The sequence below is a fragment of the Ovis canadensis genome, chromosome 5 (genome assembly GCF_042477335.2).
Source record: "Ovis canadensis isolate MfBH-ARS-UI-01 breed Bighorn chromosome 5, ARS-UI_OviCan_v2, whole genome shotgun sequence".
NCBI classification, from domain to species: domain Eukaryota; kingdom Metazoa; phylum Chordata; class Mammalia; order Artiodactyla; family Bovidae; genus Ovis; species Ovis canadensis.
In genome coordinates, this window is record NC_091249.1 from 58,454,273 (window position 1) to 58,478,733 (window position 24,461).

The window sequence follows — 24,461 nt, forward strand, 5'->3', positions numbered from 1 at the left end:
GAAGAAACCTGGGCGCAGGAAAGGAATCCCTGGTTGTAAGTGAGGAATCGGGGTTAAGAACCTCCTTTAGATTCCCAGCATTTCAGGAGAAGGGTGATGCTTTTCAGGCTCCTCCGACGCACCATTCGGTTTACGCCTGGGAGAGCGAGCCCTTTAAGACTATGCCCACTGGGCGCGTCCTGGCCTCTCCCAGGAGAGGAGGGGCGGGGCGCTTTGGCTCCGCCCCGATCGGGCCCGCCCCCCGGCGTCCCCGCCCCGCCCCCGGCACTCCACCGGCGGCGCCTTTGATGTTCTGACCCGCCAGCTCCCGGAGCCTCTCAACCCCGCGCCCCGCGCCCCGCGCCCCGCGCCCGCAGCCCGCCCAGGCGGAGTCAGCCCGCGCTCCGCCCGCTGCGATCTGGGCTCGGAGGTCCGGACTCCGGGCTCGCCGCCTCCCGGGCCGGCTCCGCGCCCCGCACCCCCGAGCCCCGCGCCCCCGCAGGCTGAGCGCACCATGCCGCAGCTGGACTCGGGCGGGGGTGGCGCGGGCGGCGGCGACGACCTCGGCGCGCCGGACGAGCTGCTGGCCTTCCAGGACGAGGGCGAGGAGCAGGACGACAAGAGCCGCGACAGCGCCGCGGGCCCCGAGCGCGACCTGGCTGAGCTCAAGTCGTCGCTCGTCAATGAGTCCGAGGGCGCGGCCAGCGACGCGGGGGTCCCGGGGGCGGGCGCCGGTGCCCGCGGCGAGGCCGAGGTCGGGGCGGAGGTGAGCGCTGGCCCGCGCCCCGTTGCTCCCCAGAAGCCTCGTCGCTCCATCGCCCCTGGCGCTCGGCTCGCGGTGCCCCGCCCCTCCCTCCCGTGGCTCTCAGGGGTCCCCATCCCTCAGACCCCTCCTGGGCCCCGAGCCCCAAGCTTTCCCAGCCCTCTCAAGGCCCCTTTGGATCTCCCCGCAGGCTCTCGGGCGGGCACACACTTCGCAGAGACTTTTCCCCGACAAACTTCCAGAGTCTCTGGAAGACGGTGAGTTTCTGCCCGGCCCAGCTCCCCTCCTCCCGCTAAGGCCCGGCCTCGGTGGGAGAGCCGGGCCGCCGAGTACGGGAGGGAGCCGAGGGGGTGCCTCCCCCCGCCCCCCACGGCAGCTCGAGGAGGCGGTAAAACCGAGGGGGTGGGGGAGTGGGGGGCGGGTTTCCCGGGCGCCGCCAGGCTCGAGTCACTTCCGGTGCCCTGACCTTTATAGGAGTAAACAGACCCCCGCCATCTCCGCCTCCCCTCCTGTCCAGGTGACTTGACTAATCCCCCGTCTTGAGGAGGAAGCGCTGGCCAAGGTTCCTTGGCCGGAGGGCGGAGTTGGGGTCGAGGAAGGGAGGCCGGAACTCGGGGTCCTTCGTCAAACCTTGGCACTGCGGGGACCCTACGCCCCAGCCCTTCAAGTCAGGAACTTGAAGGGGACCCCTTGGCAATTCTGATCTTCTCTCGATCGAGCAGACAGTCTTCAGCCCCAGCCGCCCCGGGCTGGCGCTTCTGACCAGCTGTGGTTTTTCCAGGCCTGAAGGCCCCGGAGTGCACCAGCGGCATGTACAAAGACACCGTCTACTCCGCCTTCAATCTGCTCATGCACTACCCGCCCCCCTCGGGAGCAGGGCAGCACCCCCAGCCGCAGCCCCCGCTGGTAAGTGGCCCCAGCAGCCCAGCCCGCCTTGCGCCTGCTACCTCCTTCATCAGGTATGTGAGGCATGGGCAAGTGACTTTTACCTAGAACGAAATAGATACGGAAGAACGCGGTTCTTGTCCCTTTCCCCATACACACCCAGTGGGATCTGCACCGGAAAGAGATTGTTCCTGAAGGAAAGAGGACAGCCGCAGGCACCCCCGCTTACCTCCAGCGGCTGGCTTTTGTCTTCCCAGCTTGGTCACTAGCAGGTGCTGGCTCTGTCTTGGAGTTTGGCGATGCTGGGGTGGCATCTTCTTGAAGAATTTTTAAGCTGAGACCACCCACCCCCTCCTCAGGGTGGTGTAAGTCGCATGGAGTTCTGAGTTTTGCTGTTAGCCTTCTCCCACTAAGTCCCAAGCTGGGGGGAATGGGTAGAAAAGCTGGGCTGCTTCAGGTCTTCTGGATGTACAGGAGAAACATCTCCTACTCGCTCTGTCCTTGTTGGCATGAATGTGGCCTTCCCAGAGAAAGAACCTGACCACAATGTGGGGAAATTAGGTTTTTAAGAAGCTGGCTTGGTCTCAAATGCACCAGGAAGGGCTTGCAAAGGTGTTTCAAATCAGTAGTGTCAGTTAGGGGCCTGTTTAATCAATTTGCAAATTGAACTGTTTTAAGTACACAGTGCTTTGAGAAGACTGCATGATCATTACAAACCGTGCTTTTCTGCCCATTGGTGCAGATGACCTAAAGTGTGAAGAGCCTTTTCTGAGTGCTTCAGGCCAGCAGTAAAGCTGTGCTTAACGAAAAACTCAGATTAGTGTTCCAGACTGTGCTCAGCTGGCCCAAGTCAGGGGTGAGATTAGAGCTTCGAGAGTACATGAAAGGGCCTGGGGTCTGTGGTGGGTGGGTGTTGGGTGCAAACATAGACCCTCGTGCAGGTCAGGCCAGCAGGGGGATGTTCATATGCTAGTGGTGGGGGGTCACCCATCACCCAGAGGGTGGAGAATGACTGTCAGGCTCTTTCCGATCAAGAGCGAGGAGGGTAGGTTCTGAAAGCAGTTTCATGCTGAAGGTGGTGGGGCGTGAGAAAGTAGACTGGGGCTTCTCTCCAGAAAGCCAAGATGGAAAACCTGGTAGACAGCTGCCTGGAAATAAGCTCCTTGCCCTTTGGACCCCCGTTCCTTCATCTGTAAAGGAACACGTTGGTTGGTTGAGTGGTCTGTCGCTTTCTGGCTCCGTCTGTGAGGTATTTGCTTCCTTCCAAGTCTGTGGGGGAAGGGGCTTGCTTGCCTTCTGACCTTGCCACCTGACACAGCAGCTCTCCTCAGAGACCTCTACCTTCCATGAGCCTGCTATTAACAAAAATGCTTTGGGGGCTCCCTACAAGGTATAAACTCTTAGACTTGGGGCCAGGTGGTGGGACATAATCCACCACTACCTAAACACCGGCAGCTGAGTTGCTGACAGGAGGCTGGGGTTGCTGATAACCAAAACTAAACAAAAGGCTCAAAACAGACCTTGCAGGCAGGTTCCCTCCAGCGTCTTGTGATCCCACAGAGGTGCAGGGAAAAGGCGGTGTTTCTGAGTTCCTTTCACAGTCTGGGCAAGTGGTAGGGGAGCGCCCAGAGTGGGAGTGCCTTGTTCTCCACAAGGGTGTGGTGATGGAACCATTTGGTGTCCTTTAGCTTATACTGGTCAGAGTGTTGCAGATGGCCGGCTGCCTCCAGCAGTCAGGACTCGGGGGAGCGGGGGCTGGAGCAGGCACACCACCACTCCCCTGGCCTGGATCAGTTACCTTTTAAACTTTGAGATCTTTCTCAAGCTGCAGCAGATGCATTTCGGTGTGTCACACTCTCTCTTATAGGGACGAATCCCTTTGTCCTCCTCCCCAGCCTGCCGTTGCCTCCCATAGCCTGGCTTCTGGGCTCCCAGGAAGAGGACAGGCTCTGGAGCTGACTTTCTGTGCCCTGGCATTGGCTGCTCCGTAGGGCCGGACACAAGAACAGAGGCACAGGAGGGCCTGCACTGGGGAGACGCTGGGTGAGGAAGATGTACGCGAATATGGGGGGCCTCCTTTAAGCAAACCTGTTACAAAGAAACAGCTAGAAGAGTAGTAGGTGTTTGTGTTACTAGAAAAGTTATGTGGACATTTAAAATATGGTGAGCTTTTAAAAGGCAAAATTAATTGACCCTGTGTTTTGGGAACCCATTTCTCATGTGATTCAAGGTTCCTGTGTCTAGAATGAGGAAAGACTCTTACAGTGGGTTAGGAGCCCCTTTTGAGGTCCTCAGGAAGAATTGCCTATGGAGATTTTTTCCCCCAATGCTGTGTTTTCCTGAGGCCATCTTCAGGGAAGAGAGGACACGCTGCCCAGGGCTTTGGAACTAGCCCATGGGCGCAGAAAGTCAGCCCTTCTTGCTCTTTGCCCTCTCTGAGAGAATCAACTGGTCAACAGTTGTGCTGGGGAGCTTAAGGCTGATTGCTTGACCTTCCCTGACAGTAGGGAAAACCCATGCCAGGGACCTCCTCTGCCCTTGTCTGGATGGAACGCCCATGTGGCTACTATGCTGGACACCTCAAAGTAGGCAGACTGGAATCTTGTCAGGAGCTACCAGGGGGATGCAGAGGGAGATTTTTCTTCTTTTTGATACTTAGCTCCTCGCAAACTCTGGTTTTGGAAGTGGAAATTAGGTCAAAGTTAATCTCACAGCTAATGTCTTTCAGGAGTCTCATGTAGGTTTGCAGACAAACCTAGACCCGTAGCTACTGTTTGTTTTGTTTGCTCCACTCTCGGATTGTAGTGGGGAGGGCAATGACCTGCTCCTGGGCCAGACTTTGAGGGATTTCTGGGATGAGTGAGGCATCACTTCTTAGGGAAACTCAGACTCTAGGATGTGCAGAACTGAAAATTTGGTGCAAATTCTCATCTCAGAAAGGATATGAGGCCTCGTCACTCTTCTGGCCCTTTCCAGGGGCTCTGCTTGGTGTCTGTGGCCCAGAAGGCTGGTGAGCCTTTCACCATTTAGGTGAAATGCCCAGAATAGGCAAATCCAGAGACAGAAAGTAGGGGAATGTTTGCTGGGGCTCAGGGAAGAAGAGAATAGGGAGTGACTGCTAATGGGTATGGGATTTCTTTTGGGGGTGATGAATATGTTCTGGAATTAGATCATGGGGATGGTTGCACAACCTTGTGAGCATATTAAAAGCCACTGAATTGTGTACTTTAAAATGGTCAATTTCAAGGTATGTAAATTACATCTCAATTCCAAAAAAAAAAAGTTGAGCTGAGCCTTTTGGCTCTTGCAGGGACTTGGGGCTGTTTCCCTGTGCCACCCTGGTGTCTGGGCATGCCCCGAGACCTCTGAGGTGGAGGTGCCCACTTGAAGCAGTGGTCTCATGCTTGGGCTCCTGGCCATCGGGCTCACATTCTCTGACTCCAAGGTCTGAGGTCCAAGTGAGGATCGTGCAAGCGAGCCTGGGGGAGCAGGAGGTGAGGGTAATAGCAAGACTTGAGCAGAGGAAGGAAGTGCTGCTGACGCATGGCCAGCCTGTCCTGGGGAGCTCTGCAGAGATGCACCCACCCAGCCCTCCACATTCCTCCGAAGACAAGCATTGAGGCCTTGCGGGGGAGGGTTAGTGATGGTTGGTCACCAGTTGGGGTGAATGAGTTTGGCACCAGGCTGGGTACCAGATGGACCAGAAGCAGCCTCTCTGAGGGTGCCCAGCTGAGCGGAGGAGACAGATGAATAGACTTGGATCCCTGGCCAGAGGAGTCCTGTCACAAAAGGGCCTGCTGGCAGTGTCCTGGGCATACCTGGCGCCTGCTGGGCTATGGGAGAGGGTCTGCTGAGCAGCTCCTTGAAGGAGTAGTCTGCCAAATAAAGGCACCAGGGACTGGCAGGCATCTGGGCTCCTCTCTGACATCCCAGATCATCTGCTTCTCTACTGAATTTGCCACCCCCAAGCCCAAACCATTCTCCCCTAGGAGGGCAGCCGCCTCTATAGTCCCTCTGACAGACCTGGGTCCCCACCCTAACCCTCACCCTCAATCCAGGATCCCCAAGGAGCTGAACAGAAGTCAGACCCCATCTCTCACCGGATTAAACCCTGTAGAGGCTCCCATTGCTCTTGGAGTAAAATCTGAGCCACTCAGCACAGCCTTAGTGCCTAGACGGCCAGCCCCTGCTGACCCCCCTCCTCATCTGCACCACACTCTTCCTCTCTCCCTAAAAAGCAGCCCCCCAGTGCCCTGACAGGACACTGAGTTCTTTGCACCTCAAGACCTTCACGCTCATTCCTTCAGCTTGGCATTCTCTTCAGCTCTTCACCTCATGCCACTTTCTCATTCCTCACCCAGGGTTTATTCAGATGTCACCTCTTCAGAGATGCTTGGCTCTGACCATCCAAGTGGGGCCCTCCATCACACCCTGCCCCAGGCCTCAGCCGCCTTGCCCACCCTAGCAGCATTTCAGGCCAAGGAGGTTGACACTGGTTTATGATGCAGTTGCCATGCTCAGGCCAGAGGCGGCCCATGTGTCAGAAGTATCTTTGAGCCTTAGTTTCCTCCTCTGCACAACGGGAGTAGTAAGCCCTCCTCCCAGAATTCGAGTGAGGACTAGGGGCAGGCAGGGGGACCAGGGACGTGCCCAGGAAGGTGCCAGTGTGGTGTGGGCTTGGGGGTCAGGATTTGGCCACAACTGATCCCTTCTCCTTTGCTGTCCTGGCCCCTCTGGGACCAGTGGTGGTGGCTCAGTAGTACTAACTCTACTTCGGGCCACAGAGTTTGGGGTCTGAATGCTGGAGTAGGGACTTGGGTATATGGGCCCCTCCTCGATGACTTCCTGACCCAGGGATGGATTCTTGGGAGGAAAAGTGTGAATCCTGGGACCAGGCTGGGAGCCACAGTCACAGCCACTCATTCTGTCCTGAGAATCCTCTCCTACTTGTCTGTAAGAGGTCCCTCCTTCCCTAGCCATACAGACGCCCTTTACATATGATGTTAGGGGCTGAAGCTATTTTGTAAGGGAAAAAAGGGGGAAGACCTTCGTGGCCATTAGCCTCTGAACCATTCCGAGCTCTTCTCGCACGTCCCCCTGTGCACAACCTCCTGTGTCTCGTCCCAGTGCTTCCTGCGTGTGGGGTGCACCCCGGGCAGTGCCCACGTGTGGCTTCTTTGCTTGTCTCCCCTCATGTTTATTATTCGCTTCTCCCTCATTTGGCTTCTAGTTTTCTCACAGGTTGCCTTCTTTACCAGTGGGAATGATGTTCACTGTTTGATTGTTTTCCTGGAGCAAAGTGTGAGAACTGTGGGCTCAAGAGGTAGGAAGGCATCGTGGCTTTGCTTCCCTGTGGCCCCAGTTCACGGAGGGTTCCTGCCAGAGCCCAAGCCCAGCCCACATGGCGTTTCCCCTCTTTTGTTGTTCATTTTATAGGTTCGAGCTGGGCAGTGAGACTTGAAAGTAATTTTGACTTGGATTCCTTCCTGACTTGGAGGGCTGTGTGGTATTTGGAAAATCTGCAGTCCCCCCACCCGCATACCCCCAGGGTGGTAACTGTTTCAGGGGGGCCTCTGTGATGCCTTTCAGGCCCAGGGAGGCACCCTGGAGGAGGCCCGCCTGTCCTGCAGACCTGCCCTACCTGCCACCGCAGCTTTAGCTTAGGACTGCCCATCTGCGCCTCCAGCTCAGGAGCAGAGGGAGGGGCTGACAGCAAGCCCTGTGTGGGTCGCTGGCACCCAGGTGTTCTTCCCCCGGCCTGAACAGGGTTTCCCGAGCCAGCTGTCACAGGCAGCAAACAGGGCTGTCCATACCAGCTCTGCCCATCTCCCCAGGCGCCCCGAGACTTAGATGTGAGTGGGGTTGGAGTTGGGGGTGGGGTCCTTGGTGGTCCCTTCTCACAGGCAGTTGGCAGCCCATGCCCTCCTGGACCCTCTTGAGATCACTCCCCACCCCCTGTCCCCGCATGAAGGGAGGTTTAGCTGAGCTGTGAGAATGAGCTCTGAGGGCAGTGGTTTCAAGTCACACAACAGCTGAGGTCCGGGTGGAGCAGGGTGGGCACAGAGCCGCGTGGAGGGGCAGGGGGAGCAGCTGCGGTCCCGAAGCCATATAGTCACACTCCCTCATACCTTGTGACTGGCTGCTTCCTGCCACTGTGGACAAACAAGACTCCGGTGGAGGAAACAGGTGTTTTATCAGGTCACAGGGCTCCCCCCTCCCCCAGTGGTACAGTGCATGGGTCCTGGGGTGCCAACCCTCCTCTGCAGGTGGGAACAGCAGGTCATGTCAGGGAAGGGACTTATCCATGGCCCCTTAGAGGAGTGGAGGTGGAAGGCCTGAGTTGGGAAGCTCCACCCTCAGACGCCTTACCTTCCACTCCTTGGCTGAGTGGCTCTGGGTAAGTTAACTCTTCTGGGCTTTATTGTCTCACCTGAAAAAAAGCATAGTGAAGGTTCCTAGCTCCCTGGGTTGCTGTGGAATGGAATGAGCTCATGTATATGGAGTTGTTGCCACACAGTCGGTGCCAGCCTGGGAGGGGTTGTTAACACTGTGGGGAATGGCCTTTGTAAAGGACGCCGTGCCAGCAGGTGCAGTAAGTTCCCCTGAAGGGGGCTGGGCTGAAGCCCCCGACGCGCTCTGTCCTTGGCCCCTCAGCCGGCTCCCCTGGAGCAGAGCAAAGAGGACAACTGTCCGCCCGGCCAGCCCAAGGGCCCTCAGCTGGTCAATGATGTGGTGCCCCGCTGTATCTGGAATCCTGGTCCAGACCCCTAACTGGTATTCACTGAGCACCCCCGGGTACTTGGCCTTGGCTCAGCACAGAGGGGACGGCTGCCTCTGCACCACCCCCCACCCCCACCCCAGAGCTCAGTTCTGGCAAGGCAGACTCTCCTGGGGCTCAGTGCCTGCCGTGTTGGATAAAGCACGCTGAGGAGGGAGAGGGGCCGGTGGGGCAGCTAGGAAGGCTTCCTGACAGGGGGCTATTCTGGCAGGCCCAGAACCTCTGAAGGCGGGAGTGGGGGAACGCTCTAGGTTGGGGGACAGCTGGAGAGAGGAGGAGGGGTAGAAATGAGTATGTTCTTGGCCACTGGAAGGGCCCGCCAAAGCCCAGGGTCTGTGAGGCTGGAGAAGGGCCAGCATGGAAGGCCTAGCATGTGCCCAGGCAGTACTGGTGCCACAGCCCAGGAGTTGGAGGCCTGAGGGGCAACATGGTGCCCACGGGAGATGGTCTGACTGGACAGAGAGGGGGAGGCAGACAGGCGGATGCTGGGAGGCACAGGGTGACTGGAGGAGGCGGGCAGGGCCAGGGAGGGGGTGGGCTTTGGGCAGGGGAGACCCGAGCGAGCTGGCACATGCCAGGCAGGAGTGCCTCAGAGGTGGAAGTTTTGTGTTACTTCATTTGACTCTCAGTCTGTCTCCAGGGTCATGAGGCCAGGGCCTCGCCTCCTGTCCCTGAGGGGACTGAACCCCGGAGGGAAGGGGGTGGAGCCACTGGTGCTTCGGCCAGGGTTTGGATAGCCCCCATCATCAGCTGTCTCTAGCAGGACTCCAAGGCCCCAGGAGTCTGTGGAAGGTCTCTGAGAACCCAGGACATTATTATCTCCTTCTTTCAGGTAGTGTGCTGCCTCAGCTCACAGACCTGTGATGCTTGGGGTTTGGATGTGGGTGCCGCCTCCCTCCCCTTAAAGAGGTGTGGACCTCATCATCCTTGGCACACGTAGTCTCTGAGCTGCAGCCTGGAGGGTTTGTCCTGGTCAGAGGGACTTGCAGGACATGGGGCTCCCATTCCCTGGGGGGAAAAGGGACTGTCCCTTACTGGATAGGGTCCCTGGCCAAGGTGGGCCTGAGTGTGGCCCTCTCTTGTGGGGAGGCTGCCTTGTATTCTATCCCACCCATGGATCTTGCCTGCCTGGGCTGTACCAGCAGATACGGCTTTAGAGCGCAGAGGGAGATGGTGACACACGGCCTTCATGTCACAGCCAACTCCACAGCTAGAGCTCCTTGGAGATCAGAGAAAGCAGATGCTTTGCCAACCCCTTTACCCCTCCCACTGAAACAACCATCTCTTCTCTCCAAGGACAGGAGGCTGTCTGGGCCCCACACTGTCTGCTTGCAAATAACGACGAATATGTGGCTAGGGCTGCAGGCATGGATGGGCAGGATGTGGCCCCAGGGAACAGTGGGTTCTGGGGGTTTACGTGGTCAGAGCTGCCCTAGCCCACCAAGTCTGGGCAGCCTGGCCAGGGAGGGCAGATCACCCCCTCCCAGGGAGCCCAATTTGCCCATGACGGGAGGAGGCTCTGTTGGGCAAGGAAGCCAGGAGCCAAGGCCACCTCCTCCCTGGCGTGTGACCTCAAGTAAATCTGTCAACCTCTCTAGGTCTCAGTTTCCCCTGTACATGGGGGTAGGGAGCCCTGGCCCTGAGGATTCCTGAGGGTCAGATAAGCATTAGTGGGAGAGGCCTGCTGCTCTGGTGGGCCTCAGCTGGGGCTGTGCTGGCCACTGCAAGAACTGCTCCCCACCCAGCCTCCCCATCAGGCAAGAAGGAATTGGAGGGCAGGAGGGACAGGTGACAGGAGTCCAGCTGAGGGTATTCTGACTAACTCTGACCTGGCTCTGGTGGCAGCAGGCCCAGCCTCCCAGTCTGCTGGGCCGCCATCTGAAACACATTACCAATGCTTTGTAAACTGCACATCACTCAGCCACATGAAAGCTTGGGATCTAAAAATAGCCACTCCCAGAGGACGCCCCGCATTGGCAGGGCTCAGCTGACCTCCGCACGCACACCCACCACTAGGCTGTCCCCCTGCCAGGGAGCCCCCACTGGCAGGGCCACACCCACCCACCCTCCCAGTGTGGGCAGCCACTGCCTGAGGCCACTTCATCTGAGCACAGATCTCATCTAGCTGGTCAAAGCTTCAGGCCTCAAGGCCTTCCCTAAGGCACAATGTCTGGAGGAGCCAGGAGGAGGCTGCCCAGGGTGTGTCAGTAACCACAGGCCCCCTTCCTCAGACCTGTATATGGCTGGCATGTCTGTGGGAAGCCAATGGAACTGTCTCACAGGAGGGACACTGGGGCACTGTGGAGGTGAAGCACGGGAAGGGGGACTTGACTGCTGTCAGATGGTGGACAGGAGGGCCACTGGTGGATGTGCTGGTATGAGAAGGGCAGGGTCCTGCCCTGGACCCCATGGTGTCAGTGGGGAATCTGTCCCAGCACGAACACAGGGCAGCTGTGGGTCTCCAGGCTGCCAAGGTTGACTCTTTGCCCTATTTTCTGTGGGCTCCTTTCCCTCTGGTCTCTATGACCAACTGCAAAACCACTCTTTTCCCTAAAAATAAACATGCTTATGGGATTGGGGGAAGCTTTGTAGCTATCAAAGGAAATAATAGGGTGTTTAAGAAAATTACATTGCGTTTTAAATAACCAGCATGAAAGTCATTAAGTTTTAAGTTTCATTTAAATCAGATGGCTCTGTGGCTGGCCTGGTGGCCAGGCAGGCAGAGGGTGGGTGGGCCCTTAGGGACGCTGAGCAGCAGCCTCTGGAGAGTTTTGCAGTGAGGCCTCTGCTGGCTGTAGCTGGGGTCCAGGCAGGGCAGCCCTGAGTATATGCTGTGCTGCAGCAGCCAGCCCAGAGCTCACTGGCAGGCTCTGAAGCAGTATGCAGTCCAGGAACCTCCCAGCTGTGGTGGGCAACCCCCTGGGTGGGGCTGGGGCATGAACATAGACCAGAGGGTGTAGGACAGATGAAGCTGGGCCTGCAGAGGCCATAGGGGTTGATGACCATGTTGGGATAGGGGTTTAGGGATGGTGGTTTGGATCAAGAGAGAGGATCTACAGGGCCAGGACCATGTCTGTCCTCTTCACTGCTAGACTCTCTCAGTGGCCAGCAGAGAGCATGACACATAAGTAGGTGCTTGTAAACAGCTGTTGAAAGAGTAACAACAGCCACAGTAATAGTGCATGTGTCAAGAGCCTCCCAAGTGCCAGACCTGTGCCAGGGACCTTTAATCCTGATATCAAGATCCTTACAAGAAGCCAAGAAAGTAGTCACTATATAGCTCTCGTTTTACAGATGGGGAAACTCGGGCTCAGAGAGGTTAAGAATGTGCTAGTACCTGGCAGAGTCAGGACGTGGACTCTTTTCCCTCAGAGCCCAGACTCTGCTCTGTCCCTCTGCTCTCAAATATGTGCAGTTATTTGGGGTCACTGTAGGCTGCAAAGCTGAACGTTACCCCCACTCCCGTTGAGTTTATGAGCTGGATTCCTCTGGTCTCAAGGGAAGATTTGGTCCTTTCCTACCACCACCCCCCCCCCCGCCCCGGGCATGACCTCAAAGTTCTGGACTTGGGTCAGGGCTGGACCAATGCCTGGCAAGGTCAGGGCTACCAGGGCCAAGAGCTGTGTTTCTTGGTTGAAAGCAGGACCTCAGGGCTTCCAGAATAAATATTACCTGGAAAAGTGTTTTACCTGGAAAAGTATTTATAAATGACATTCAAGATTACATTAGGTTTGGGAATTCCCTGGCGGTCCAGTGGCTGGGATTTTGCACTTTCACTGCCAATGGCATGGGTTCAATCCCTAGTCAGAGAACTAAGGTTCCTCAAGCCACTAAGCGGGGCCAGATAAAAAACAAGATTGCATCAGGTTCTGATGCTTGATGCAAGAACAGTTTAGGACTGTGTATCAGTGGATTCCCTCTTTCTAACCTTGGTCCGGGCTCAGCTGGAAGCTCATTGTTAGACTTCTCTGGCCCAGGGGCCCTCCTCTGTGTGGTCCAGGAATGGACTAGGGGGTATCCTCGGTTCTGAGACAGTGGGACTGGCTGGACTGAGGAATCTGAGGGCATCCCTGGGTGTGGGTGTCCCCTTCCCAAACCCCTTGGGAAAGTTGCTTGGGAACCAGATCCACCTGCCAACCTTGCTAGGACATTTTGAGAGTTTCTGCTTCTACTGCTGCCCTCCTCTGCACCTCCCACCCTGGTTCCACCCCGGCTCTTGTCACTGAAGGCTAGTCAGGAGCTCAGCAGTCTGGCCCAACAGCGATCTGGCTGCAGTCCAAAGGAGATCAAGGGCCAGCAGCCCCAGCCTGATACAAAGGCCAGCTTTCCTGAAAAGCCTTGGTCTAGGAACATGCTCTCCTTTGTCTTTTGTTTTCTTCTTCATTAATTAAAAAAAAAAAATTACCAGACACAAATATGATTTCATTTCATCCCTATGAGATATGGACACAGTACAGATGGGGAAGCCAAAGCATGGAGATATGTATCTTGCCCATGCTGGAGGAGAAACATGCGTTCCAACATCTACCTCTCTGTTCCCTGCCCTTATCACATGCCACTCTGCCTCTTGGGCAACATAGCCATCCACTCATTTTTTGAAAAATTGGGTTTTTTAGCTACAGTTGGGTCCCCGTGGCTCCCCGCCCCCCCAAGAATGTAGCATTTTACCCTCTCCTCTGTGTTTATACTGTTAGACGCAGGTGTGTGTCTGTAAAGCTGTTTGGTGTGGCTTTTTCAGAATCCCCTGACTCAACCTCATTAGAGTGCTCCACCTCACGAGGGCCTCTGTGGCAGTTGAAGCAGCCCTGCCCTCCTCTGTCAGCTTACACTGGGCGTGAGGGTTTGGGGAGGGGAGCATCCTGGGGCCCGAAGCCTCCAGCAACTCCTTTTCACTCCTTGTTCACAGGGGATAAACCTTTAGCTGGACCGAGTCTGGGCAGAGCCCCAAGGGCCTTAGCTGCCAGGGTCAGACCCAAGTGAGCTTCCTAACTGTGGCCCCACGGCAGAATTGTCATACCGGGGCTGGTACAGGCAGCTAAACAGACTGGGAAACTCAGAGACCCTTCTCTTATCTTTGGTCCTCAGAAGCTGGCTGGAATTAACTGGGGCAGGAGTGCAGTGCCAAGGTTGGGGATGAGATCTCCAAGTCTCCACCTCCCAGCCTCGAGCCATTGCTAACCATCAGCCCCCACCTCTCCAGGGCCTGCCTGGCTCCTGCTCCTAAGCAGAACACTCACTCTTCTGCCAGTGGCCATCCCTGCCTGCCATCCCCACCCCTGCAAATGCTGCACGCGGACTGGGAAAACAGAGGCCAGACCCCGTGGGAAGAATTTCTTCTCACGGTTCCTTTAGTCATTTATGACTGAGGACCAAAATCACCACCTATAGGGCAGGGTGAAAACGCCCTTCACACAGAGCGAGATGGGGGTCAGAGTCACACAGCAGCTCAGTTTTTTCTAAGAGAGATTACTGGCAGGGTGTTGCTGGCGAAGTCGGTGATCCCTGGGGTCCTGGGTGGGTGGAGGTCTCAGTGAGGAGATCCAGTGTGGGCAAGGGAGAATCTGGCAACCACTCGGCCCCTGGGCCTCACATGTGTGGTCTCCTTGCTGGCTACCACCAGCTGGCCTGTGGGGCCTGTCACTGAGTGGTAAAGACCTCTGGCCGGGAACCCAAGAGGCTGGATTCAAATCCAGATCTATCACTACTTGTTCTGAGACCTTGGGCAAGTCATTTTCCCTCTCCTGTCTTCCTGTTCCTCATCTGCACAGTCTGTACACACAGATCACACAGTGGCTGGGAAGACTCTGCAGGGTGGGACTCTGCAGGGTGCCAGGCATATAGGAGGCTGTCACTAGTAGGGGCTGCCACCTCTAAACCTGCACGTTCACCTTCTTCAGGACTTTTCCACAAAGCCTCTTGGTTTAACTCCCAGGGTAACAAAACCTCTGACCTCAGATGCCGTCCTCCAAGAGCCCAGCTTTCCCTACTGCCTCAGACAGCCTGAGCTGATGCTGTGCCCCTGGCCTGCCTCAGCCCGCCCAGGGTCCCAGATGGCTGGGCACTGAGATCGACGAGCTGGGAGAGTGACTCCCTGGACCAGGGGATGCCCAGCCCCAGGGCTGCTGCAGTGTCCTCAAAAATGTGTCGCTGTATCAACTAGCAGCTCCGCTGCAGAAGCTCCCGGAAGCTTATATTTTCCTCTAAAAACATCCTGTCCTGAGGGGCGTTTACCTCAAAGAGGAAGAAGGAAAACAAAAGTAAACGAATGCATAGAAACCGCTGGAGGCTGTGGGCCAGGCCACTCAACTCAGTGAGGTTCCGCTAGCTCTGAGGGCGCCTCGGGGCTGGGCTGGGTCTAGAGCAGGCCTGTGGTTTGCCAAGGCTGCCTGTGGGTCTCCGGTCCTCACCTCTGCTGTGGCAGGGCCCCACTATCTGATGTCAGGACCAGGCAGCTGGTGGACTGGCCACAGGGGCCTGGTAGGGCTCTGTGCATCCCTGGCAAGGGCCCCATGCTGGCGGGAGGACTGAAGCCTCCTGGTCTACTAGGGGGTGGCCCAGCCATCCCCCAGTCCCCCAGCTCCGCGGGGCCACAGTGCCACGGCTCCATGCTCTGTTGGGGGCGGGGAGCTGGAGGGCCATCCCCTGGAGAGCGCCATGTTCTGGGCAGAAGGGCCCAGAGTAGGGGTGGGGATAAGAGAGCATGAGCCCAGCTAGGGTGTATCTGCAGAGGTGGGATCTGTGGGAGCCCACACGTCAAGGCTTGGCTGATACGCAGGTGAGTTCCCCTTAGGAAAGGGGACCTGCTTCCTTCTGGGAAGTTCACTCTCATTGTCCCAGGCCTTTGGGGGTGGGGGGTGGTTCCCACTCAGCAACTGGCCAGACTCTTTGGCACTTAAGCACCATCGATGATAGAAAGGCCTGGGGGAGCTGTGGTAGGCGCTAGGGGACCTTGGAGCTGGGAGGGGTCCAGAGGAACTGATCAAGACCAGAGTGGATGCTCAGGGGCACTCAGAGTTGACACGTGTAGTTTCTGGCAATGCAGGGAAGAGAAGTGAGAACTGGAGAGGGCCTTATGAGCAGGGCCACTCTGTGGGATTACGCAGGGGATCTGGGCCAAGGAGTTGAGACCCAGCCTGCACTATGTTCCCCACGCCGTGTGCCCTGGTGTGGACCCAGGTGCCTCTCCAGAGGAGGTGCTTCTTCCAATTAGCACAAAGGTACTGTATGAACTTGGCAACCCTGGCTTTGACTGTCTGGAGAAAGGAGATGAGATGGAAGGTGGCACGGGTTCCCAGGTGCCAGGCAGGATGTCCCTGAGTCCCAGCAGTCGCCCAGCTCCTCCCAGCCTCCTGTGTGCTGCTGTGGTCCAGTGCTGCCTCATTCTCCCTAAACTCTGGCTTGTATTGGGCCCTGCCCACATACACTGCGAGAGGACCCAGCAAGTTGTGGACAATGGCTCTCCAGGCAGAGGGAACAGCCTCGCCCTTGAGCCAGCAGCCCTCAGTGGCTGAAGCAGAGGGAGAGGAGGGGAGAGATGAGACTGTGTTGACATCGCTGAAGACCCCGAGAGTCCTAAAGGGGTCCCCAGCACTGACTCGAGGGAGTATGTTTGAGCAACTTTCTCAGTGTCCCTCAGCCTCACTTCCCTCACGTGTAAAATGGGAAGGATAATGCTGGCCTCAAACGAGCCGTCAGTGTGGCGTTTACAGTACTCAACTTCATGTCTGTGCCCTTGGCACAGACAGCAATCACTCTCAATAGGCTACCTTGGGTTCAAGGTGTGGATCTGACTCCTTCTGTGGACTTGTCCCCAAAGGCCTTTCCCCAGCTTCAAAACAGGCATCAGGAATACCCTCCCCCGCCTTCTAGGAGCCAAGAGACTGGAGTCAGGTCCATGGTGGATGAGTGAGTGGGCATGCAGAAGTTCTGGGGCACCAGAATTTCTAGAGGCCTTTGTTTAAAAGCCTTCGTGAACAAGCCAAGTACAGACCCTGGAGAGGCAGAGAGGACCAACAAACCCCTTCTGCCCTCCAGGACCCCCAGCCACTCCTGCAGCAAGTAGGTACATCCACCTGGGGGGCTGCTGGAGCCCCTCCCAGGTCACAGCCCTTTCTAAGGAAGTGGCCCTTAGAGTGAGGTCAGGATGAGAAGGAATCTGGCAAAGAGTAGGAGGAAATATGGAAAGCTAGGAGGAGAGCGCAGCGTGCAAGCGGTAGGCAAAGGTGTTGAGGTGAAGTTGAGCTGCGTGCCTGGGTGAGAGAAAAGCAGGCCTGTGAGGCTGGACAAGGCTGGGGTGTGGCTGTGGGAGGGTGAGGAGTGATGTGAGCTGGGGACCTGGGGGTCGTGTCTTAAATACTGTTGTCAGGGAAGCTCCCAGTGCGGGGTCTCAGGACTTACAGGAGCATCTTTTAGGGTCAGGGAAGCACTGACTTGGGTGACTGACCAACTAGGCTGAAGCAGGGAGACTGATTTGAGGACTGGGGCTCCTTCCCCTGCTCCCCCTTGTCAGTCCACGACAACCAGAGGGCCTCTGCAGCACAGTGGGTGGAAGGAAGGAAGCTCAGCTTTGCCATTTACAAACTGTGTGACGTTTGGCAAGCTATGTAATGTCTCTGCCTCAAGTTTCCTCATCTATCAAATGGGGATAATAATTACACCTTGTATCACAGGTTTGCTTTAGGAGTCTATGAGTTAAAATCTGCAAGGCGCTCAGAACTATGCCTGCACAGGGTACAGCTATGCCTCTCCTAATCATCTGCCATTGGCAGATGCTCTTTCTTCTAGCCGAGAACGTTCTTTTGCCTGATACATAGTAGGAGCTTAGTAAATACAGTCTGACTGAATGTGTCTGCTGATAGTGATCAACTGTGAATTCTGGTACAATGTGTTTATGTGTGTGTTTGGGTAGGGGCAGGGAGGGTGGGGGTGCTTCTCCTGGCACAGTCCTCTGCCAAGGGGAGGCCTTCTTGGGAGGACCTTGTCAGGCTTCACACGCTCCCCACCCCCGCCAGGCTTGAGACCAGAGGAAGCAGCAACTTTCTTCGCTGGGAAAGTGTTGTGGGGCTCAAGCGTTTGGGGGTTTTCAGAGTCAACCGTCAGAGGCGAGGGAGTTTCTCTGCTGGCGGTGGCAAGGGCTCTCAGGGTGCACACAGCCTGTAAGCGGACCTCTGCGGTCTGCAGGGAAAATGCCGACTGTGTTTATTTTTCACCTGAGCCTGCAGGAAGTGGGGGTGGGGAGAGGGAGGCCGGAGCAGCCAGGCCCAAGCTTGCCTCCAGAGCAGGGGAGACCGACCTCAGGAGTCCCTCCTTTCCACCTCCTCCTACCTGGCCCTGCCCTTGGGCCCCTTCCTAGCTCCAGCCTGCTCAACAGGAGGACATATGAGGGCACCAGAGTGAGGAATCTCCAGCCATGGGCTAACCCCAGAAGGATGAGGACCCCCTTTGGGATGATGGGTTTTGAAGTGGCGTGGGAGGAACAGTAAGAGCAATGCCAAGGCAGGAAGGTCTGCCTGTGCTAAGGCCTCAGCAGGCATGGCCTCCCAGTCCAGGAGTCCTGGACTCGTCCTGAGTGCTGCAGTCTGGAGGGAAACGGGAAAGGGCTGGATGCAAAGGTCAAAACAAGGGTGTGGGAGTGTACTGGTCAAGGAATACAGTCTGCTGGCGAGTCTGTCACTGGCTTATACATCCTACCATGAGTGCCCAGCTCTCTGCCTGCAGAGGTGAGAAGAGGCTGTGCCGTCCAGATATTCAGGGACGAGGGGTGGCAGACAATCCATCAAGGCCTGCCTCCTTCCCTAGGAATGGGGCAGTCACTATCAGGGGAGGAGAGGAGCTCCAGTCACTAAGTTCCCCAGACGCAGGCCAGGCCCCAGGCAACTCCACCCTGCTGTCTGGGCAGCCTAGCCCTGAGACAGCCTTGTGCTGAGGCCGTGGAGCGGGACGTTCTGTTGGCCGAGGGGGGCATGGGGCACCAGGTCCTGTGCCAGACAGTTCCCACCCCCCAGCCACCACCACCAGGCGTGAAGGGGGCTGGGGAGTGAACTCAAAGGCAGCCTGCACAAACGTGGGAAGGACCGGCCAGGCCCTCAGTGCTCTGCCCTGGAGCCCTGGCACCTCGGGTCCTCCAGCTGCCTGCAGGTTCTCAGTGCCCTCTCTGCCCACCTGGCACCTCTCCTGTGGTTTGGCAGCAGAATCCTGTTTAATGAGGCTTTTCCCCAGTTCCCAGGGAAGGCTGGTGGACAGGATGAGGCCTCAGTGCACCTGCCCCTGTTGGACACGTACATACCAGGCTTGAGGCTGAGCTAGATTCTGAGGGCTCCTCGGCTTAGCGTGAGCTGTGCTACATACAACCTGGAGCTTAACTAGCCTGGCTGAGGAGGGTCAGCTCTAGCCATCTGTCAGGTGAGAGAGCTCTCTAAGACTTCTGGCCCATGCTAGCTGTCTTCAGGGAAGGTGGTTTGCTGAGAAATCCACTGTGGAGGCATCCTCTCCTTGCCTTGGAGAAGATACCCCCTCTCACCCTCCCAGCCTGGGAAGGGTGGCACTCTGGGACTGTCCTCCTACAGCTGGCACCTTGGACCCCAGGCTCTGCTCCTAAGATTTCCCAAGCTCAGAGCTGCCCACTCCACCAGCCAGGCTTTTACCCGAGGGCTGAAAAGCCAGCACCAAGGTGGGATGGCAGGGCCTTCTCTGAAGCGGTTTAAACTTGAAAGCCCTATGGCCTGGAGGGACCTGTTCTCTCCACCACCTGTGCTGGGCTCCAGGCATTTGTGCCCTTAAGATGGCAAATGGTGGGACGCCCCCACTAAGGTCCCAGTTTCTCGAGGGAGGCCCTGAGGCTAGTCTTCCCTGTGTGCCACGAGGCCTCGGATCTGGCTAATCCCTATCCTAGGAATTTATCAGGTTAAGGAGGCCACTGAGGTTTCTAGAAAGCTTTCTACCTTCATAGGCCCTGGGTTCCTGCCTCCAAAATTCTAGGATAAAGCAGGATTTTTGCATCTGTGACCAATTAGGTAGCAGAGTTGAATAGGCTCATGCTTATTTTACAAGGAGCAAACTGGCCCTGGATCCTACAGAGGTAAGGTCACTGAAAAGGTCAGCAAGCCTAGTAGCTGTGCTTCCCAACCCACTTCATATCCTACTACTGCTACTAAGTAGCTTCCGTCATGTCCGACTCTGGGCGACCCCATAGACGGCAGCCCACCAGGCCCCCCCCAATCCCTGGGATTCTCCGGGCAAGAACACTGGAGTGGGTTGCCATTTCCTTCTCCAATGCACGAAAGTGAAAAGTGAAAGTGAAGTCGCTCAGTCGTGTCCGACTCTTAGCAACCCCATGGACTGCAGCCTGCCAGGCTCCTCCATATCCTAGGGACACTTAAAAAATGACCACTGGAGTTAAGTGGAAGAGGTGGCTGGAGGCTAAAGCAACGAGGTAAAGTCCTGGACATAATGAGCAGGGAGAGAGGAAGGTGTTGGGGTTGGAGAGGTGATTAGGGTCTGACCTAGGGTGGTAGAGGCTGGTGAAGTCTGGAGCAGGCTCCAGGTTGACGAGGGACATGATGTGATTTATATGGCTGTGGATGGCGAAGCAGGAGACTGCTGCATTCGCCAGGTGGGAAGTGACTGTGGCTTAGACTGGGTGGGCACAGGGAGAGAGGAAGGGACGGTTGGGTTCTGATATATTTAGAAAGTAGAGCCATTAGGATTTGCTGACACACTAGAGGTGGAGTGTGAGATAAAGGAGCATCAGAGATGACTCCAAGCTGTTTGGTCTCAGCAACTGGAAGGACGGAATTGATATTAACTGAGGAATATGGAGAGGAATGTTTGGAGCAAAAAGTCAAAGATTCTACTTTGGACGTGTTGCATTTGGGAGCATTTGGAGAGTAGCGTTCCGGGGAGAAGTAGAGGCTGCAGAGATACAGATGTAGCATCATCAGATGAAGTTTAAAGCCGTGAGCTTGGATGAGGGCACCCTTGTGAGGTGAGGATTGATAAAGAACTGAGGGCCACGCTTGGGTCAGGACAGGGAAATGATAAAGAGCCAGAAACAAGGCCAAGAAGGAGTGGCCTCAGAGGTTAGAAGACAATCAGGAAGTGTGGCATTCTGGAATCAAAGTGAAGAACCCACTGCGAGGAGGAGGGAGAAGTTAGTTGTGTTCAATGTGCCAAGAAGCCAGGTACAGTGAAGACTGAGAACTGACTGCTGCGTTCAGCAACGTGCAAGTCACTGGGGACCTTGACAAGTCATCTGGTGAAGGGACGGGGACAAGAAGCTGGCTTGGATGAAGGGATAACAAGGGCTGAGGACTGGAGGTAGAGAACAAGGACTGCCCTGCTGAGATGTGCAATAAAGGGAAGCAAGAAATGAGGTAACACCCGAACATTTACAGCTTGGAGAAATGGCAGTCTGCTGGTGCCCTGAGTGGGAATAGAGAGTGGTCTAGCACAGGGCCTGGCATGTGGCAAAAACTCAGTACATGAAGAAATCGCATTCCCCACATATCCCATATCTGTCCCAGTTTCCTCTCTCTCCTGCCAGACACCTGCGGGCCTAAGAATCCTACATTCCACCTTCCATTCCCCGACACAATCCAAACCTGTTACTGTTGTCTGGGTCTGTGCTGGGAATAAAAGAGGACCTGAGAGTGACAGGACCTTCCTTTCCCCAGCTTGCTCAGAAAGCCTGGCCTTCGGTCGCAGCAACCAAAACCTGGAAGTGACATGGCCCTGTCATCAGTCTCCCCGGTGATGCTGCCAGGCATGTCTGCCACTCATCAGTCTCCCCAGTGCTGCTGCCAGGCATGTCTGCCGCCTCCAGGCAGGCCTCCTCTGGCGTAATAAGACCAAAGGGTCTGGCCCAGGTGGCACCGGGCACCAGAGGGAAAGGGAAGGCACCAGGAGTAGCGTTCATCCTCACTCTTCAGGGTGCCTCACTCTTCAGGGTGAATGAGGGGCTTCTTACACGGCGCCATGACAGCCATTTGCGACAGGGTAACGGGTGCCCGGGTATGGCAATAAAGTTAGCTCCAGGAACTGGACCTAGCTGGCAGACTCTTTCTCAGGCTTCCAGTGGAGAGCCCTCAGAAAGCTCTCCTGCCTGCCCCAAGAGCTCAGGAGCAGGCTCTGGTCGGAGGTGAGGCATTGGCCTCAGGAAGTTGGTGTAGTGTCAAATCCATGCCAGCAACAAAGGAGCCAGCACTATTAGAACATTAATTCCTATCTTCCTGAGACATGCTGATTAGCCCTGGGATCTAAGACTCCTCCTGGTGGATGGCAGAGGGATGAGCGGGAGGCTGACAGGTGGTAATGTCGGCAACTTACCAGAGTCTGGGGGGAAGGGTGCAGCTTGTAGCCCAGCCTGAAGCTCCCTGGAGGCAGGAATGTAGGCGAGATGGTGGCCAGGACTGCTGCAGACACATGTGGGATCCTGTGCCCACCTGGGAGCCTCCTGCCACGGCTACAGTGTGATTCATACCTGTCGGTCCCTTTAGCCTCACCTGGACTGCCAAGAGCCAGTGCCAAAGGACCTAAGCCAGGTCTTCCCACCAAGAGCTACCCTAACCTTCCCCAAAGCTGGTGATGAAGGGGTTTATGAGTCGCATCCATCATACTGGCTACATTCATCCAGTGAGAAATTTCACTTATGGGCTGGGAAGAAGCCAAGACCACAGTCTCTATAATCATTAGTGTCTTGCCCCAGATACATCCCAAAGATACTTCTTCTGTGCCATGGGTTAGTGGTTGCTCATCTGTGAGCCCAGCCGGCAGCGTCCCCATAGGTGGGCTTTTACAAGTGGTGCTAACCTTGAGTTTTAGATGATGTCTCCAGGGCCAAGCCAGCAAAGGTGTGCACTGAGGATATGCAGAGCTGAGCCATGGCCCTGAGCAGCACACTCCCTGTGGCTAGGTTCTGATGGGGAGCCCCCGTCCCAGCCTGAATGAGTCATCTCATGACAAATCCATGTGACCAGTGTGAAAAGTAAGAGTCCTGTGGTGCTGAGGAAACAGGAAGTGTGGAGGCTGGGTGGGTTGGCTCTGGAGGGAGCCTAGCCACACCTGGAGCCAGCTTGCTCCACCTCCCTTGAGAAAGAAAAGGCCCCCTCCACTGTTATAAAATCCTCTTAAGTGGTGGCTCCAGAGGGTCAGACACAAGCCCCTCAGTCTAAGGGCCAGAGGAGAAAAGCAAGCTCTAGGCTGTCCTAAGGCTGAAGGCTTGTGAGCAACGCACCAGACAAGCAATTGGGCCTCAGAGAAACTGGGGGATCTCTGAAACCAAGAGACAGGAAGAATTTCCTGGGCAGGGGGAAAATGCCTCCTACAGCTGAGGACAAAGAAAGACTGAGACTCTGGGAGATTGGACTCCTTGAACAAAGTCTGGGGCGAGGGTGGTGGAGAGGGGCAACAGAGCCACTGGACACAGGGTGGCTTGAGTGGGGTTCTGTCCAGTGAAGCCTGTGGTTTTGACCACCTCCACTTTGCTCTGATGGTTGGGCTACCCCCACACAGCAAATTGGGACTTTGCTCATATGTGCACCCCAGTCCTGTGCCTTCCTCGGGTCTCCCATTCACCCACCCACCCTCCTTGTTTTTCAGAACAAGGCCAGTCAGCCTTCCCATGGTGTCCCCCAACTTTCTCCTCTCTATGACCATTTCAGCAGCCCACACCCCACACCTGCACCAGCTGACATCAGCCAGAAGCAAGGTATGGATCCTGGATGGGAAGGGCCCAATAAGACCCAGAGGAGTGGTGGGGAAAGGGGATCAAGTCCCTGCCTTCTGAGAGCAAGAGGCTAGACCCTTTTTGAAGGCACCAAAGGGTTGGGCAAGATGGTACCAGGTCAAAATTTGAAGGTTTGAGGTTTAGGTAGGAGACTGAATCCTAAGTGGCTAACCAGTGCCAGTATGGGAGTAGGCCTCTGTGTGAAGATGATAAATAGAGAACTTGTAGTCTTTCCCTCCCCACAGTGAGAAAATGGAAAGTGGTGGTTGTGATGGCTGATTCACCTCAGCCTCGGGCAAAGTCATTCTGAAATCAGCCACTGTCGGCTGTGGGAAACCTGCTGACTCAACCCTGGGGAGGAGGGGGCAAGAGCAATGGGCGGAGCCCTGGGTGCCTGGGCCAAGGGGTCTGCCTCCTGCCCAGAAAGCCAGGCTAGAGACCCCAGCAGAGAGGCCCCAGTTGGAGATCAGCAATGAGCCAGGGCGTGGCAAGGTTTGGTCTTCCAGTCCTTCATGATTCCAGCTCTGCCACTACCCAGCCACTGTCCACAAGCAAGTCACACCAACCATCTGCCCTTGTGCCCACAGTCTGCAGATGGGGCACTCTGATCACACCAAGCTAGTCCTGAAAAGACCAGTATGTCTGGGCCTCTAGCACAGGGACACGGGATCTTGAGGGCCCCACGGGAGGCTCTAGGATGCAGGAACCAGCTGGAGTGGCTTCTAGGTCAGGCTAGCTCACTTACTCTGCCCCTCTCCCCTGCAGGAGTTCACAGGCCTCTGCAGACCCCTGACCTCTCTGGCTTCTACTCTCTGACCTCAGGCAGCATGGGACAGCTCCCCCACACTGTGAGCTGGTAAGTGAGGGCTCAGTGGGAAAGGGGCCCCTTGTGCTGGCTGGACCCATACCCGCCCTTCCACTTTCCTCCTCCACTCTTCTGTGCTGAGCACCTTGCTGCCAGCTCTATACAGGTAACAGGGGTTGGCCAGCACCTCTAGCCATACCTCAGCCAGCCACACAAACTCCCTTTGGAAAGGCAGGAGACCCAGCCCTGTCGTGCTCCGCCTTAATGTCTGAGACTTGAATGGGGGAACCCTGGGCTGTTTAGGGTCATATGAGTGTGTGAGATAGAAAGGCAGGCCTGAGCAGGGAGGTGGCAGCTTGCAGGGACACAGGAGAGGCCGCTGTTTCTCAGTGGCCTGGCGGACAGGGGGATGCTACCCACTCGTCTCTGTGTCTGCTGCCGGCTGGTCCCCTCCTTGGCAGAGCTGCTCGAAGGTCAGGGTCCGTCTGTGCCCGTATGGTGCCTGCTTCAGTCCAAACTCCTGGCAGCC

General features: G+C 56.4%; 1 protein-coding gene across 8 annotated transcripts in view; it reads left to right on the forward strand.

Annotated features, from left to right (window-relative positions):
• Nucleotides 1–272: 272 nt before the first annotated feature.
• TCF7 (transcription factor 7) overlaps nt 273–24,461 on the forward strand; it is a 32,360-nt gene continuing 8,171 nt past the window's right edge. For 7 of the 8 annotated variants that reach the window (XR_011257300.1, XR_011257299.1, XR_011257301.1 and 4 more), the window contains exons 1-5: nt 273–745; nt 933–999; nt 1,524–1,648; nt 23,001–23,109; nt 23,893–23,983. Coding sequence is in view for 5 of the 8 variants with exons in the window: in XM_069592055.1 (XP_069448156.1) it covers nt 494–745; nt 933–999; nt 1,524–1,648; nt 23,001–23,109; nt 23,893–23,983 (644 nt within the window). In the remaining 3 variants the exon portion in view is untranslated. Of the gene's footprint in view, nt 746–932; nt 1,000–1,523; nt 1,649–2,678; nt 2,877–23,000; nt 23,110–23,892; nt 23,984–24,461 lie in introns of those variants that run through there. The other variant, XM_069592058.1, reaches the window with a different exon arrangement.